Source organism: Paramisgurnus dabryanus, chromosome 20 (assembly GCF_030506205.2).
Source record: "Paramisgurnus dabryanus chromosome 20, PD_genome_1.1, whole genome shotgun sequence".
In the NCBI taxonomy this organism is placed as follows: Eukaryota; Metazoa; Chordata; class Actinopteri; order Cypriniformes; family Cobitidae; genus Paramisgurnus; species Paramisgurnus dabryanus.
In genome coordinates, this window is record NC_133356.1 from 3,657,569 (window position 1) to 3,676,862 (window position 19,294).

Here is a 19,294-nt window from a genome sequence, read left to right on the forward strand (position 1 = left end):
AGCGTGTGGAAGAGAGATATAGCGAAAGAGCGCGCAAGAGAGAGATAGTGAAAGAGTGCACGCAAGAAAGAGATAACAAAAGAGCGCGTAAGAGAGAGATAGCAAAAGAGCGCGCACAACAGAGAGATAGTGAAAGAGCGCGCGCAAAAGCAAGAGATAGCGAAAACGTGCGCGCAAAAGCAAGAGATAGCAAAAGAGCGCACGCAAAAGCAAGAGATAGCGAAAGAGCGCGCAAAAGCGAGAGATAGCGAAAGAGCGCGCAAAAGCGAGGGATAGTGAAAGAGCGCGCAAAAGCGAGAGATAGCGAAAGAGTGCGCGGAAGAGAGAGATAGCGAAAGAGTGCACACAAGAGAGAGATAGCGATAGAGCGCGCACAAAAAAGCGAGAGCGTGAAAGAGCGCTCGCAAGAGAGAGATAGCGATAGAGCGCGCACATGAGAGCGAGAGCGTGAAAGAGCGCGCGCAAGAGAGAGATAGCGATAGAGCGCGCGCAAGAGAGAGATAGCGATAGAGCGCGCGCAAGAGAGAGATAGCGATAGAGCGCGCGCAAGAGAGAGATAGCGATAGAGCGCGCACATGAGACAGAGAGCGTGAAAGAGCGTGCGCGAGAGAGAGAGTATGTGAAAGAGCGCGAAAGAGAGAGAGCGAGCGCAACAGAGAGAGAGAGAAAGTAAGAGCGCGTATGCGAGAGAGTCAAAGAGCGCGTGCTAGAGAGAGAGAGAGAGAGAGAGAGAGAGAGAGAGAGAGAGAGAGAGAGAAAGATCATTCATTGATGCAGAAATCATTCACATTAGCATCATAGAAATTATTATTTCAACAGCCCTAATATCTATTGATTTTTTTCAGTAAAGTCAAGTGATTATATTTAGGGAATAGCTGAATAATCGTTTGGCTACCTTACCAATAAATAAGTATAACTTTTATCATTAGTATTTCAAAATTTTATTAAATCAATTATTAATTAATCATTAAGGCCACATCAATTCTGCCTAACACATTATGAAAAAAATAAATTGTGAAGGCACTATGTAGTTAAAAAAGGGGCGGCCTATGAGATGTTGCAGCCACAGTACATGCCTAGCCTAAGTTACATTGGTGAAACTGTGAAAATAAAGTTATTATTTCATGGAGACCTTTAAAAAGGAATTGTAAGTTTTGGTTGTGCATGCACACGTTCAAAAAACTCAGTACACCTTCTTAGATAGTTTCACAAAACCCTGGAGTTCAGTAGGTGCTGGCTGTCAAACTCAGATTTTCTGTCTCAAAATCACTTCACAGAGATTTTCACTGCTGTCTGTCTATCTGCCCTATTCGCTGCCTTTTCAAATATTAAAAACCACTGGAAAAAAAGAGTGCCGCCGTTTAGATACTGACTTCATTCCAGCACATTTACAGAGTCGTAATTAAATCATAAGCAATCGACTTCATGCAGCTCGCTAGTTTAGTAGCATACAGTAATGAATATAAATCCCACCGATCATTTAAGATCAGCATGAAAAATTTAAATCCCAGTGGGTTGGAGATGTGCATGAAAAATGAATTTAACAAAAAATAATGCAGAAGAAAAATCTGCTGTCATGCAGATTCAGAGATGGATTTGCCGTCAGGCGAAACATTTTCAGGTGGACTTCAAAAAGAAGTGATGTATGTTATTTTATACCATGCCAATAAAAGTATATACTGTAGTATGTGCAGAAAATCATCAAACACACAGCAATGAGTTTATCTCGACAACATGAGATGCAGTAAATATTTCCTTTAGTCGCTCAAATGTTTTTTTTTTTAAATAGAGATCAAGTCAACTAAAACATTTCCCATAACAGTTTGTCCAAAATTATTTTTCTATCGGGGACTTTTTGATATAAAATGTATTTGAATTTCATCAAATGAGTGAATGTTCATCACCTCAACAGATATCAGTTATGTATGACAAGCAGTTATTAAGCACAGCAGCATGTCTGCATTTTTTAAAGGTCTCTCATTACAGTAGCCGAGCGGATGAAGCGCAAGCGAATGCTTTTATAAAATGTAAGTGCATTAAAACAGAATCTGAATTTGCATTTGGTCTCATAACAGGCTTGAGGAGCTCTTGACAGTATTGAATATGCAAAGAAAATACGTTAAAACTAAGAAGTTACACAGAAACTTCTTTTCTGTCTTGACTAAAGAGGAAAGAAGTGCAAGAAGAAAGGAGAAGATGCAGCAAGTCCTGTCATTATGTTGTATCAGTAAGTGCTACAGGCTTGAGTGATGAGATTAAAGGATGGGTGGACTCTCACCCCTCCTGGATGCCCGTCAGAAGCGGTGACGATAAGACGATACTGGTCAGTGGTTTCTCTGTCCAGAGGTTTGGCCAGCAGCAGAAGACCTATACTGAACAGACACAAAACACACCTATTAACACAAACCTAGGTGCTTACCGAAACTTTTCTGTCTCCATTATTAAATCAAATTATCAAAACCACTATGTGAAAAGTTAATTTGATTGTATTTTTTATTTATTTGTGTATCTTATTTGAAAGGCCAAGTATACAAGGACACATACTGAATGGGAATTAGGAGATATACAGAGAGGAAATAAAATATGTTTTATCTGTACTGAAGAAAGCAATGAAGGAAAAGAAACTTTATTAATGGTGTAAATGTTTTAGAACTAAGAGTATAACACACACACACACACACACACACACAATAGACAAAAATGTGGGGAATTTACTAAACAACAGGTGCATCACTTTTGCCATTTCAATGCAAAACTCTGTGTATTATGCACATACCACTCGCAATCCAAAAAAATCAGCGCATCGCCTTACAAATATTTTAATTAAAGTCATTGGTTCTCATTCCCTACAAGGCAATGCAAGTTTATTTGTATAGTTCGTTTCATACACATAAGTAATTCAAAGTACTTTACATAAAAAGTGATTTCAATTAAAAAAGAGATCTACAAGGATAAACTGTAAAAATAAGAGATGCATTTGGACGTTTCACAAAAACATCGCAATTCAACAAAAACTTTTGCACAAAAATTTCTTCTAAATGTACGAGAAATACAAAAAACAACCTATACCACACGTACGCAATTATCAAATACTATAACTATGAACGACTTTGCATGACTTTTAAATTGATGGACAGCTACATTACACACTACAATAAAGGTCATTTTAGAAAATCCATCTGAGGGCCACTTTTAAAAACAAATTCATGTCTGTAATTAGATGGAAAGTTTTCGTGAAAAAAATAGAATTTTAATCGAAATCATAAAAAAAAAACCTTACATAAAATATACAGATTCAAACCCTTGAATCTTCTTAATCAAACTTAGCTTTTAAATCATACACACATGAGTCAATAATATAAACACAACTGGTTACTATTTTTTTGTATATAACATTCCTTCCAGAAATGATTATTTTTTGTGATATTTTTGTGAAACATTTTTTGGGTGATTGTTGCGGGCAAAAATCATTGATCTTGCGGCACGTTTTCTTAAAAAAATTGATGGAATATGCAGGATATTTATGCAATTTTATGCAATGAAATTGTGGGAACTGTTTGCAGCTTTTGCAGCTTTTTATTGATGTTCACGTCACATAATCACGTCACTTTCTAACGTTCCCATGGCAACAGGGGACATGTTAGCGCTTGTGTGAAGTAAATGCAACATTTTTCAACTTTATACTAAGATAATGCCGGTATTATGAAATCATGCAAGCCCGCATATTTTGCACACGGAAATCTGCAATTTATGCTGCGAAAGTGCGGCGTATAAAAAAATAAAAATATGCGGACTTTGGCTGATTATGTGTTGAATCATTCGATTGCATAATCCGTTTTTCTGCAGAAACTGATATAACAACACACTTAATGTAAACATAAATATAGTGAACACTTTACTGTAATTACCGCAAGTAATAGTAAGTTTTCAAAATGTGTGTATGCAGCACTTGCATTTGTAAAAAAATCTGCAATCCAATTACAAAATGTTGCCAAGTGCATCATGTCTGGTGTCCTGTGCTTCCTCGTACTCTTCCTCTGCCTCTCAGATTCTCTAATCCACACAATTGGTAAGTAAAAGCATTACAATTTTGAGTTGTTGTGTTTACTCAATTATAACTGTAAGCCTTTTTAAACTTGGTCATTTTATGTGTTTTCTCTGATCGGATAGCTATCCCTCCGAAACATTTTTGAGACGGTCTGCAGTCTGCATTCGTTTTTATAGCACTAAAATTATATCATGCATATATTATAGCATATATTTAAAACAGCAATTAACAATATCAGGATTATTTGAGGATTTATTTAAGGAAAGTTATTTCTTTAATGTCTATGCTCTGTGCCTCCACAGTGCGATTGGGCCGTTGTGGTTTAATTTGCTGCGTTACATTGTTTTCCAACCCGTGTCCGATAATACAACGAGTGCGACATACTTTGCAAAAAGCGTGGGAATTGCCAATGTTGTAATTTCTCCGTTCAGCTGTTGTTTAATTTGCAGTAATATTTTTTGCTGTATCACCAGCTGAGCTTTCCAATGCCGTTTTAAAAAGTGATGCTTGATACAACTTACTCCGTCTACCTGCGCAGATAGTAGGTTGAGGCCAAAGTTGTAGGTTGAGGTCAAAAATGGGTTCAAAATTGTATGATGTGTTTATTGTGTGAGTAGATCAAAGAAGATCTGGCAACTGGTCAACACTGGAATAATATATTGATGTGATTATTCACATAACAAGGTAGGGCCGGATAAACAAACTATTTTCATTGTTTCCATAATGCTGGCTTACTTCTCCACACTTCTTTCGTGCCATTGTTGAGTCTTGATATTAAACAAAGCTATCGCGTGAAGTAAGGGTGTCACGATTTCGATTTTAAATCGAAATCCATCGAAATGAATTCACAGCCCTGAATTAAAAAATGGGAACGCGGATCTGCCACGCCCCCATGTCACGTCCGGTCGACTTGCCAAGCGGGGAAAAACCTCTCAGATATTTATATTTTAAACACGAGGGATGTATTGCTACAATTCCTTGAAATGCATATCATAAACAGGATTACTACCTACTGATCTGCCTTTAGACAGAGCACAGCTCTCTGCACGTGCGTGAGAATGAGGCGCCAAGATGCAGCGGATTATATTTTAAACAAAAAGAATAGTTTGCCTCAGTTCCCATGAAACGCATAAAACTTAACAAATACGTAAGGATTACTACTTTAGTTTATGTTTAGACTTCGGACAGATGCGAGAGCGCGTGCAAGTGAGACAGAGAGAAGCGCAGCTGCTTATGACCCGCTGGTTTTATTTCAGATGCCAGTCCAAGACGTGCGCATTAAGTCCATGTGCGTGCAAAAAGGAATCCTTTCTACAAGTTCTCTCAGGTAAGTGAAGCCCAAAAACCCCCATGCGAGGAAAAGCACGCAATGTGTATGCTAATGTGTAACGAAAATAATAATAATAAATATTAATGGCATTTTAATTGTCATTTCTTGTCTTTCAAAAAAAAGTAAAAATCGAGAATTAAATCGAATTGTGGCCTTAGAATCGAAAATGTAATCGAATCGAGGATTTGGAGAACCGTGACACCCAAAGCGTGAAGTGATTTTGTAAGATCTAGCGTCTCCCGCTGATTGACAGGTGGGCGGGGTTTTCTGGGGGAAGTGCCCATAAAAATAAATGATACGAATAGAAACGTCAGCTGCGGCCGTAATTGAAAAAAACTTTCAAATACTTGTACGAACCCTGGCGAAGTGCATTCGGCACAGAAATACTCTGTAACACGTCCAACTGCTGTTTTGACACTTTGCCTACGTTTTTATCATGAGGAAACAACTCTATAACTGTGTTAATAAATCAGAATGCTTGAAATACCATTGAACCACACCTTCAATAAAAACTGTAACATCAAGCTAGTGCAGAGTGTTAAAAATAAAGGTCCTAAAAGCGTTGCAGTAGGACATTTGTGCAACACAAAATGTCGAAGGACATGAAACCATACAGTGTGACAAAGACCATTTTAAAAGCTTTATTTTTAGGATTAAATCGCTCACAGAAAAACAAGCAGTAAGTGTGTTTCAATAATAGCTGTTTGTGGTTTTATTGATTGTGGCAGCGGTAATCATCAAATGATAACTGCATGATACAGAAGAGTATTACAACCCAATGCATCGACTTTGTTGCACTTATAAAAGCTGATTCAAGTGTTATTAGTGATGCTGAATGGTCCAAACCTACAAGACGGGGAGTTTACTGAACCATGCAAACTACATTGTTTCAAACATTGCCTAATTTGCATAACTGCTTAAGTGAATTGGGTGCTTAAACAACCCAGGCAGTCCGGGCAAATGAACTATGCTATCTGCATCCATTCTTAGTAAATCCCCTCATGTGCTTTACAAATCATAGCATCTCAGTAGCTGAAACAATCGGACAAATTGCAAACAACCACGAGTGGCCTGAAACAGACGTACAAACAATCAGCTTCCGTGATCATCTGAGCTAAAACGCAGACCACAGGAACACCATTATCAGCTCTAGACCAATGGGATATCTGCAAATCAGCAGGCATATGTTACAGCGAGTGTGTGTGTGGGCTGGGAGACAGGCGGAGGATGATGTCGGCATCCTGTTAACATTGCAGTCACACACAGCAGAAAGAACAGGCGGCACGGCTGGTTGTTTATGTCGGTGTATGTGTACGTGGGGAGCTATATTTCTCCTTAGCTGACCCCTACAGAAGCGATATTGAACGTGTCCTCCGGAAACTGTGAACAGAAGCATAAAACACTTCACGGCTGGAGCTCTTTTCTCTCGGCCTCACAAACTCACCGCAGGCCACACGGCATTCAAGGCAAAGCCTTTCAATTTTACATCCCTTTTAATGACTTTTCAACTCTTCTGCTGTTTCTTCAACAGAAACAAAAACCAGCAAGAAGAGTCGATTTTTATTGAGCCATTTGTGGTACAGACCCCTAGCTGCCAATCTTCTCACTCACAATATTTATGATATTAACATTTACTGACAATAAAAGACAAAACCAGGCAAAGAAAGTGTATTAAAGACGAGATGGGGTGAGCAACGATGAGAAGAGACAAGATCAGATGTGCTCGGGCAAGTAGAGAAGCGAAGAGGTGAGAAGGGACTAATAACAATTGTCTTATCGTGTCTATTTAAGGGATGTTATTAAAACTGACTTCTAATTAAATAAAGCCTCCCAAATGCTACCGTCTCCCTCTTTTTATTTATCTGGCACACCTTTGTGCATGTGCTTTCAGTGAAGAATCCTCGTGAAGAGATAAAAGAGGACATAATGACTCTCACAGCAGTTCCTCATGAATACCCCTGAGAATCTGTGGTCACATCTACTCTGACTGAAAAGCCTCTTCAGGTCGCTTAACATCCCCAATCGTCCATTTGATCAGGTACAGCTCAGTAATGCCCTGCTAAAGTCTGAAGCTATGAGACGATTTGTTTAAATATGTGGGGCAGTAAAACTTGGTGCCTTTAAAGATCTGGTGCCTTTAATGCTCTCATTATGGGAAATGAACCAATAGCAGAGGAACTAGTTTGACTGTAAATTTACAAAGCACAAGCCATGAAGCTACTGAAGCTTAAACACTAACAAAGGAAGTTGTTAATCCCTTACAAAACAGAAAAGCAACTTACAAAAAAAAACACAATGGTGTTGTTTTTGGAGTTTTCTGCAAAGAAAGTTATACTTGCTTAACAATAATTATTCAGTGTGACCCAGGACCGCAAAACCAGTCATAAGCGGCCATTTTTTTATGAAAATCAGATTTATACAAAATCTGGGTTTGTTAGGATAAAACTATTTGGTCGATATACGACTTTTTGAAAATCTGGAATCTGAGGGTGAAAAAAATCGCATTTTTGAAATACTGCATAAATTGCAGATTTCTGTTCGCAAAATATGTGGGGCTTGCATGATTTCATAATCCCCACATCTTCGTAGCAAAAAGTCATATATATCTTAGCAGAAAGTTGAAAAATGTTGCATTTATTTCACATATGCGCAGACATGTCCCCTGTTGTCATGGGAATGTTAGCAAGTGATGTAATTACGCGACGTGAACATCAATGAAAAGTTCCCACCGTTTTGGCAAGTTCCCGCAATTTCATTGCATAAAATTGCATAAATATCCTGCATATTCCAACGCATTTTTTAAGAAAACGTGCCGCAAGATCAAGGATTTTTGCCCGCAACAATTAGAGTTCTCAACGGGTCGGGCCGGCCCGACAAACCCGACGGGACCCGCGAATTTGGGTCAAAAATATAAGCAAATGAGTCGGGTCGGACCTCGGGCTTAATCTTTTACGCTTCGTGAAAAAAAATATTAATCATCACTGCTGTTCACCGTAAAGAAAGTCTGGTCTGGCTGCTGCGTGCATCACAGAGAGGGGCGGGGGATAGCAATAAGCTCCGGCGCAGATCAGCAACGGATCCAGACCAGAGCTGCCAGCTTCAGAGCGGATCCGTTGCAGATCCGCCCCAGAGCTTATTGCTATCACTGCGTGCACGCCTGTTGTCTGTAGAAGAAGAGATGGAGAAAAGTAAACTTGCCGTAGGTGAATTGACCGTTGCTTGCTACTACAGGAGGAAAAGCCGCTGGCTGGGTACATGTTTGAGTTCTTTTTATTTATTATTGTGTCATTTTTATGTAAGGCATATTTATATAGCCTATATTTAAAGTTTATTGTTTCAGTTGTTTGTATTGTTAAAAGGCGTGAACATTAAAGCTTGATTTGAATTCCCGTCTGCTGGTCATGATAATAGCCTACGTGTATAAGAAAAAAAAGGCAGGGGGGGTCGGCGGGGTCGGGCCGCGGGTCGGGTTCGGACAGATAATTCACGTTGATGTGTCGGGTTACATCGGGTCCGGGCTTTAAAAGCCACGGGCCGGGTCGGGTTGTAATTTTCAGGCCCGTTGAGAACTCTAGCAACAATCACAAAAAAACTTTGCGTTTTTCTGGAAGGACTAAAATGTCACCTGTGCTGGCAAAATGAATTCGAAAGAGCAAATTTTCAAAAATACGTTTTTATATTTCAACATTCTCTTTAAAAAAAAAAAATCAAAATGATGTATGATTTGTTGAATTCTGACAAAAATGACAGAGCTACATCTGTTTAAAGTTGATAGAGTCAGCAAAGTCAATTTAGAGAAAAATCCAGTTCAAGATTTTTGAGTGTTCTAAAGCAAAATCACCGCATTTATACCTTAAAATCACTGGTAAAACTAATAGCACACACACAGTATTTATAAAAAAAAATTGTAAAACTTTATTATTATTGTTTGATTGACATTGAGACAGACAGCTTTAAGATCTACTCAAATGCAGATATAATATAATGTGACACCTCAGATATTTTCCCCCAAAGTTAATCAAACTTTCACTTAAGACATAACAGATTATATCTGCATGAATTCTTGTTAAAACAGATATTTTTAAAACTGTAAAAATATTGTGCATGTGTGTATATATCGGGGTGGTGTGCACCCGCATCTGTTTGCATGCTTCGGATCTGTCAGTCAGAGCGAGGACGATCGTTTTCATGTCTTATAGCTCTTAATAACTACTTTAACATCAAATGGGGCGTGAGCTTTATCTCGCTTAATAAATATTTTAACATCAAGCAAGTCCTGCACTTTATTTTCTAATTTCCTGCATGTTTTAAAACCGAAATCAAAATGTCAGACGCGCATGTGGATGGAGACGCATCTTTGTATTAGATTAAGCATTTAGAAAACATACAAATGAAGATCATTTTAGATGTTTAATGACTATGTAAAGCATTGGGATTGCTAGACGAGGGCTTAATGTACTTATTTTGATACTTTCTTTTAGCTGTAGCTCAAAATGACACTGTTCGCATTCCGACTCATTTTGCCAGCATGGATCACAAATGAAGTTCTTAGTAACATTATTACTATATGACTACTAATGTTAAATACATTTTTTATATATTTTTGGTAGGAAAGTCACAAAATATATTCATGGCAAATAAATTTTTACTTAATATCGTAATGATTTTTGGCAAAAATATTGCTATTTTGCCCCATACAATGTATAGTTGGCTATTTTTGGTTTTGTGGTCCAGGGTCACAAATATGAAAATCTAAAAGACTATTTCAATAATATCTGTTTTTTTTTATTATTATTGAAAACTTACGTTCGTGAGAGATTAAAGACCTGCTGCGGGTCACCGCTGTCTATCTGGTAGGTGATTGGATCCAACTCACGGTCTGTAGCCTGTAAAATGATACCAATTCACAACAAATAACACCAGATGAGTACTGGTAATTGAGTAACTCAAAAATCACTCGTATGGAAAATAAGCCACACACTGAACGAACAAGCCAACGTTTATAAAGACATCTTAATTTTTTATTTATTTATGCATTTGGCAGACGCTTTTATCCAAAGCAACTTACAGTGCATTACAAGCTATACATCTCATCCATGTTGATTATGGGAAACAATTTATTTTTGGGCGTTACACACGGTACATGGCAAGTGGCGGAATCGCTGTGCGGCTACAGGTTTTCTTGTGTGGTGGAAGCATTTAGTGCAAATATATATTTTTTTCTGCCATGAAGAGCTGTGTACATGGAAGGGACAAGATTTGGAGTGCACATGGTGTCTAACCGCCCCCCTTTGCCGCTTTCTGAACGTCTCCTATTGAAAATCATACTATACACTCCCGACTACCACATACCGTAATGCCCATCATAAATTGCTTTATAAAAATGCAATACATTGCATTATTAAAACACCTTTCTGCAGCTCAGTAGAGCATTGCGGTAGCACAAAAGTCATGGGTTCGAATCCAGAATAAACACAAACTGATAAAACGTATAGAATGAATGCATTCTAAGACGGTTTGGATAAAAGTGTCCATAAGATGCATAAATGTCATTGTAAATAAAAACCATTAAAGACAAATTACACCAATTGAAACTATTAAAAATCAAGTATTTATTAAGCAGTATGCAATGAGCAATCGGCTTGTGTCTGTCTGTGTACCTGCAGGTTCATCAGTATGGCTCCGATCCTCATGGCTTCACTGATCTCTAGGTTGTATGTCTGCAGGGGGAATCGTGGAGGACTCTGATTGTTGGGTGGCAAAACCTCAATGTAGACTGTAGTTATGGAGCTCCTACATGCATATATAGTAAGAACGCTTGTAAAGAGATGTATACTATACATACATAAAAACAGACATAAACATAAAGGGGAAAATTGCACCAGATTTCCCTCCCATTAAATATCAAGAAGAAACGGCATCGTATCTGACCTTCTCTCTGGGTCAGGTGCATTGTCTGAAGCTCTGACGGTCAAAGCGTACGAGCGGCCGACGACCAGCGTGACCCCCGGTGCTAATGTGATTCGACCTGTGCGGTTATTGATGATGAAATCACCCTGATCTCCAGCCAGGATCGAGTACGTGATCAGTCCGTTTAAACCAGCGTCAGCGTCCTGAGCAAACAGCTGAAAGAACAATATGATCCAGTCAATATCACTTTTTTTAAATTATTTATAACACAGTGTCCTTTACAGTCTGCATCAATACAAATGTTGTGAGATATACACAGAAATCAAACACATTCATAAATGTGTTGTAACAACAATATAATAACAAGGATAACTAAACAAGATGATTAACAATTAACTGAAACAAATGCAATAACAAACACAAAACCCGGACACAGGGTTTCCGACACATTGACTTTACTTGGGCAGGCCGCCCACGTATATTAAAAGGGACATTTCACTTTTTTTTAATGTAAGATAAATATTTGGTGTCCCTAGAGTGCATATGTAAAGTTCTAGCTCAAAATACAGATAATTTATTATAACTGTTAAAATTGCCACTTTGTAGGTGTGAGCAAAAATGTGCTGTTTTGGGGTGTGTCCTTTAAAATGCAAATGATCTGATCTCTGTGCTAATTGCCAGTATCGGTGGTTGGATAATACAGTTAAGGGGTGTTATTATCCCCTTCTGACATCACAAAGGGGGCCAAATTTCAATGACCTATGTTTTCACATGCTTGCAGAGAATGGTTTAAAAGTTACTGGATTGATCTTTTTCACCTTTTCTAGGTTGATAAAAGCACTGGGGACCCAATTATGGCATGTAAACATGGGAAAAGTCAAATGATATGTCAGATTAAACAACCACCCAAGTATATTTGGCACCAAATTTTGTCCTTCCTTCTGTGATAATGGCACTTTTTGATAATTATATTTTGCGTGTGTTCGGGGTGAGTGTGCGTGCTGTCTGTTTCTCTGTAAATTGGGTGCATTGTGATGCGAGCTCTGTGTCACATTGTAACCTTCCATGATTCTGAACTTGAGCAGAGTTGTATGCATTGGCGGCCTTCACGAAGGACCCAGGACCTGTACGGTTCTGGGTCCATATTCAAAATATATTCAAAAGTGTCCGGAGGCTGATTTACATTGTGTATCCTGCTTCAAAGGCAATCATAACTTGTTTCTTTTGTGATATCTCATTGTTAGTGTTGTACCGGGTCAGAAAAGAATTAGGGATTTAGTAAAAAAATTGCAAAAATTTTAAGGTATAGTAGAAGATTTTCATGGATTTTAGAAAAGAACCGCCCTCTCCACTTAAAAAAAAAAAAATGCAATTACGCAACACTCTTCCTGCTCCCGAGAGGGAACGCCTATTAAACGTGTGCACGAGAGAGCATGCACGTGCCTAGTTCTTCTCATGCACGCTCTGTTTAGTTGCTATCGACATGGCTCATACATTGAGATGTTTACCGTGTCTGCACGGTTCGTGACTTGTGATGAATATGAGCACGACTGCAAATATGCAATAACATTAAAATTAGGTTTTTTATTTAGTTCGACATTAAAAATATTTTATTACAAATCCATATCAGCTCCTAAGAGTTTTAATTTGTTTGCTCAAAGAAACCAAAGAAAATTCCCCCAGATTCGGCTCTACGTTAACTTTTTATGATTTTATTATGACTTTTTAGAGCAGGGCTATGTGAATCTCTCAGATAAATTTGAGTTGTGCCGGTCTGGTCTGGGTCTTGACCCCCCAAAGTCTTGGTTTAGGTGGTCCTTGGTGAAAACTATGGCACTTCTCATAACACATACAGAGTGGTTAGTTCCAAACTTTACTTTCTTCAAACTCGACACTCATTATTTTAAACCATTTCTAACAGCAAATCCATTCATCTTCATTATTATGCAGATTAAACCTTCGCTATTAATGAGCAAAAAAAGCAGCCTAACATGATTATTCTGCATAAATTCCTTAAAAAACAAACCTATCGATCAAAGACCAAAAAATTTAGTTTAAAGAAAAGCATTCAGATGCATCCACTTAACTTAAAACATGATCATCTTCCAAAGCACTTACTGTACCATGCATGTTAATTCCTGCCCTCAGGGACAAAAAATATAACCTAAGGGTAACTACTCCAAGTCCTGCTAATAAGAAAGTGCCACCCCATCCATATCTCACATTAAAAAAAAAACCTCCACCTAAGCTCTCCAGAATCACTGATCCGTATCCTGATGCATAAAGCAGTTGAGTGCTGAGGTAGGAAAAACACATGCACACGCACACACGCAATCCAGGGCCGCAGAAATGGATTATAAAACATAGCCAAGTGGCCCAAGTGAACCAGCAGTCACCCCCGACCTCATTTCTGGAGGATCCGTGCCGCTTGCTATTTAAAGAGAAACTAAAGGCCTTTATGTGACCAATTCAGCTTTGAATTTTGACCCGGACGCAGGGGTACGATATAAACACTGAGCAGAACATGAACAGAGTGCAAAGATAAAGCAAACGGGCAGAGTATTATTGAGAGAAAATACAAGAGCCTGAGGTAAAGTCACGCACACGTTATGTTCACTTTATAGCATTTTTGCCCCACTTTTTTGCCCACAGTATTTACACATCACTGTTGCGTTGCAGTCTAGTGCACTTTATTCTTATTTAATCTGATTAACACCTGAACTAATTATGTTTGCTTTGAAAATAATGCACTGTAGGCAAATAACATCCACATTTTTACTGTATAGAGCAAAAACAATGGGGATTTTAAAGAAAAATGTCCAAGGTGATTACTGATGCCAATTCTGATTCTGTTTTGGGTTAACTATTCCTTTAAACAGATGTACTAGCAGGTGAAATTGTTTCTTAAAGGGGACATATCATAAAAATCTGACTTGTTTCCATGTTTAAAGGCGGGGTGCATGATCTCTGAAAGCCAATATTGATATTTGAAATCACCTAAACAAACACGCCCCTACTCCAATAGAATCTGGACCTTCTTTTGATAGACCCGCCCCACACATATCCAACCCGGTTAGTAGACACGCCCCTTACTGCTGATTGGCTACAACTGTGTTTTGGTTGTTGGCCCGACTCCCTTTTCCAAAATGTTTTTCAAAAAACATGCACCCCGCCTTTAAGTGCTATAATTGGGTCCCCAGTGCTTCTATCAACCTAGAAAATGTGAAAAAAAATAACTTAGTTTTGCTAAACCATTCTCTTCAAGCATGTGAAAAAATAGGTCATTTAAATTTGGCTCCCCTTGTGAGGTCAAAAGGGGATCTTATTATAATAAAACCGCCCCTTAATCTGCACTATCCAACCAAGACACTTCCATTAAGTGCAGAGAGAGAGAGATAGATAAAGTAAATAAACTTATTTATTAAATAAATATCAATTTTAACAAACCACCATTATGGCAATCCGTATTTGCATTTCATCAGCTCATTTGCATTTTAAATGACACACCCAATAATGGCAAATTTTTCCTCACACCTACAAAGTGTCCATTTTAACATGTTATAATAAATTATCTGTGGGGTATTTTGAGCTGAAACTTCACATATGTACTCTGGGGACACCAAAGATTTATTTGACATCTTAAAAAAGTCTTGTGAAATGTCCCATTTAAGAGACAAAGCAAGGTATAAGTCACTTTCATCTGCAAAATGGTTCGACTGAGACACTTCCACTGAGACACTGCGCTGTTGAATCGCAATAGATCTTCATTTATTAATGAAACAAACACATTTCCGAGCAGGCTACGCATCTCATTTATAGATCTCAATAAACATTTCACTATGAATAAATGATTTATAAATGGCTCATGGGCGAGGATAAGAGGATTTCCTAGCTGCATTGTAAAAGTGTATCAGCAGAACCTAACGCGTCCTCACCTGCAAGACGGTCTCTCCGGGCAACATATTCGTGAAGACCTCCACACTGTAGGACACCTGAGTAAAAGTGGGTGAGTTATCGTTCGCATCGATCACCAGGATGTCCACCGTCACGGGTCTGCTCAGCTGAACGCCGTCAGATGCCAACAGCTGGAAAAAGCAATAAAATCATTTCAACAGCATTATACATTACAGCTCAGCCAAAGTCCCAAACCTATTTTCATGCATGTTCTGTTCCTATCTACTGAAATGGGGGATGTTCAAAACCAAAACGATTTAAAATATATAAATATATATATATAAAGTTTACGTTTCAACATCAAATTACAAGTAACGTCTGAAAAATTTGTATCATAAGGAACTGATTTACTAACAGCAACTAACTGACATGATTTATTAATTTACTCTGCCGTTAAAAAACTACTGTCAGGATTTACTAAAGACACAGTGAAAAATTTGTGCTGAAAAGGCGTGGACTAAAAAATGTTTTTTGCGACCTTTTTGCATATGTGACCCGAGCTGGCAAAACAAGTCAGAATGTACACTGTCTAGTTTTGAGCTTGAGTATAAATTTTGGTCGAAATTGAGGTTTTCATAAAAATAATTACATTAAGCCCTCGTTTAGTGATTGTAATGCTCTAAATAGTCATTAAACATCTAAAATAATATTTATTTGTATGTTTTCTGAGAGCTGTACCGTACTAAATGCTTAACCTACATTTGATGCGTGCATGCACGTGACATGCAGGAAATAGAAAAGAAAGTGCAGGACTTGATTGATGTTAAAATAATTATAAAGAGAGATAAGACATGAGACTTCCCTGTGCTGACTGACAGACCTGAAGCATGCACACAAACACGGACCCGTGTCTCCGATATATAGACATCGATACAGAATTAAATTGATTAAAATATAGCTGTTTTGACAAGAATTCACGCATTCAGTGAATGTTTGGTTAACTGTTGGGGAAAACATCTGATGTGTAAAATTATATTAGATGATTACATTACAGTAGATCCTACAGCTGTTTGTCTTAATGTCAATGAAACAATAAAAGAAACAAAAAAGTTGAACATATATTTTTCCTATAGATATTGTTTTTGACTTTGTGTGTGCTAAATCTATTAGTTTTTCCGGCAATTTTAAGGTATGGATGCAGTGATTTTGCTTTTAACCTTTGTTTTTAAATTTTTTTTTTTTTATTGATTTTGCTGACAACTTCGAACATGTGTAGTGCTGTCCTTTTTTTGTCAGATTCCAACAAATCATACATTGTTTTGAAGTTTATTCAACAGGGAATGTCAAAATATAAATAATTAATTTTTGAAAATTTGCTCATTCCGACTCATTTTTCCAGCATGGGTCACAAATGCATTTGTAGGAGTTTTTCCTTTCAGATGCTAAATTTACAAGAAGAGAGTATTTAAATGAATCAATTTACTAAAGGCTTGCATTTGACAATTTAGTGGTACATCATTATTTAATACTAAAAAGCATGTCTTAGACCCTACAGATGTCTTTCTAACAAGTAATGACAAATGGCCTTTGGTAACTGCAGGGTTCCCACACCTAAGTTAACTTCAAATTCAAGGACTTTTCAGGTCCAATACCCTCAAATTCAAGGACTAAATGTGGGGACACATTTCATGTGAGAGCAAGGTTACATTGTGTACCCTTTTAAGATACATTGTTACAGTTCCCTTTTGAGGGAACTCACGCTGCGTCACTGCGGTGACACTTTGGGGACGCCTCCAAGGCTAAGTGCGTTTAAATGTGTATATCAAATTCAACCAATGGTGAGGCTTAATGACAAAGACAGGGTGACACGGGAGCCATGAAGTATATCGCTATCTGAAATATTGCCGAAGACGGCGTTACAGGGACGCAGGAAGTATGGCAAGGGAGACGCAGCGCCTCGTTCCCTTATCAGGGAACATCAGTTACATACGTAACCCACGACGTTTTCATTTGTCAAACACAACTATGCAAGAAACATTTTGGTATGAATCAACATTTAAATACAGAAGATATAAGCATTTAACATGTGGGCTTAAAAAGTCTAGAAATTGTATGATATTATCCTACACTACACCGGGAATAATATGGATTTTTTTCCAGAAAGCCTCTTGCATAAAATAGATTCAAGCACTTTCAATGACCTGTATCTATGTATGTAAATTTTCAAAAACTTCCCAGGGCCTTGAATTTTTTCCCCAGATTCACAAACTTTCAAGGATTTCAAGGACCCGTGGGAACCCTGTAACTGGGTTCAAGTTTACCCCCTTTTCTGTTGCTCACTTTATACATTTTTCTCCACACCTTGTCCATTTACTGTAGCCACCTACCTGATGCTTGTTAAATGCCGAATTTGCACATGGTTTGTCTTAAAGCATATTAAATGACCACATACTGTACATACAAAGAACCACAGGGGTTATAGGTAACAGGTTATAGTACATTCATCCAATGATTATAAGAAGAATAGATTTTCTGAACAACTTACATTTACTGAACATAGTGTTTCATCATTTTATACGTACAAGCAAAGTAAGAGTTACAGGGTTTTATCACAGGGGTTTCAGGAAATCTAATAGGTTCATATACCCATGGAAAAATCTCAAATGTATGCCCATTGATGTCTTATTGCTTTTAAGTAAAGCTTTTCTGAATGCATTTGATCTGACATGCAAGCGACTCTCTGGTATTACAGGACAGCATACAAATGTATCTGATAAATATCTCCATTGTTCAGGCACAACAAACATTTGTCCAGAGATTCCCACTATGTTCATTTCAAAGGCACTTAAAGTGCTGAGCTAGCAGCCTCAGGTTACATCGTTGTTCTTCAGCTTGCATTTCCTTGAGCTTTTCCCCAGAGATCCATGGCTGTAAATGTGGATCAAAGCCCAGCGGTTCCTCAGCCCGTTCAGGAGATAGGTAGAGCTCCGCATATGTAAACAGACCAATGTGCCGAGCGCTGGGGCCAGCATGATCGCTTTCTTCCTGAAGCTTAATTGGTAGATCTTTGTGTTAGTAGCACAAAGGTTGTGAGTTTGATTCTTAGGGAGCACACGAAAAGTACAGCTTGAAGTAAGTCGCTTTGCCAAATTTTAAATGTAATAGTGGTGCCTGTAACCTCCTGCATGAACCTTGGCTTCCAGGCCACTAAAGTGTACTGTTGTTACTGATTGGACCCTCAAAAGCTTTGTTCGGTTTGTGCTTCATTGTTTACTACATAGGCGGGAACCTTCTAGGAAAGCGTGATTAGGAATATAAATATTAACAAGATGGTGCCGTTTTATTAGAAACATAGCTCAGTTATGCAAATTTGAAAACCACGCCCATCGGGGGGGAACAATCCAATCATCTCCATTGACTTTGTATTATGTGAGGCTGCTTCCTTGTCATTTCTGGCTTATAACAAAAAACTGAATATTGCCTAAAAGCTGATGTGTGACAAGGTTTACAGCTAACAAGCCAAAAAAAAAACAGAAATGTGTTTTTATAAGCTGTCGATCCCCCAAAAAACGAGCGTTTAAAGACACAAAAGTGGATCGCCGACTATGTTTCCCTCCAGTGAGCGTAGTTCTAATAATAGCAGTACTATAAAAAGTTGCCTGTTTTCCACTTTTGTGTCTTTAAACGCTTGTTTTTTGGGGTCGACAGCTTATAAAAATGTATTTCTGGGTTTTTTGGCTTGTTAGATGTAAATCCTGTCATACAGCAGCTTTTGGGCATCATTCTGCTTTTTGTTATAAATGACAAGGAGGCAGCCTCTCGCAACACAAAGTCAATGGAGACGGATGGATTGCCCCCCCCCCCCCAGTTATGACGTGTTGCGCTCTGTCTCTATAATGAATGGTGAAAGGTGCAACAACTTATATGGCCGCAAAACTGAAAGAAGTCCCGCCTTACAATTGTTAAAGTGGGCTATCTGGGGGCGGGGCTTGTATTGAGTGATGTACAGTACCCAACGTTTACACATGTGTAGTAAATAAAGAAAGGTTCCATAGAATATAAAACTGTATTTATGTAGGCATAGATGAATAATAAGAGCTCTGTACATGGTA

The 19,294-nt window shown here is 38.2% G+C and overlaps 1 protein-coding gene across 2 annotated transcripts in view; it reads right to left on the minus strand.

The window, feature by feature from the left end:
* pcdh15a (protocadherin-related 15a) overlaps positions 1–19,294 on the minus strand; it is a 316,642-nt gene that overhangs the window by 139,711 nt on the left and 157,637 nt on the right. For both annotated transcript variants that reach the window (XM_073812872.1, XM_065296062.2), the window contains 5 exons: positions 15,224–15,373; positions 11,310–11,503; positions 11,039–11,171; positions 10,185–10,264; positions 2,279–2,372 (listed from right to left, as the gene is read on the minus strand). In XM_073812872.1, the coding sequence (XP_073668973.1) occupies positions 2,279–2,372; positions 10,185–10,264; positions 11,039–11,171; positions 11,310–11,503; positions 15,224–15,373 (651 nt within the window). The remainder of the gene's footprint in view (positions 1–2,278; positions 2,373–10,184; positions 10,265–11,038; positions 11,172–11,309; positions 11,504–15,223; positions 15,374–19,294) is intronic.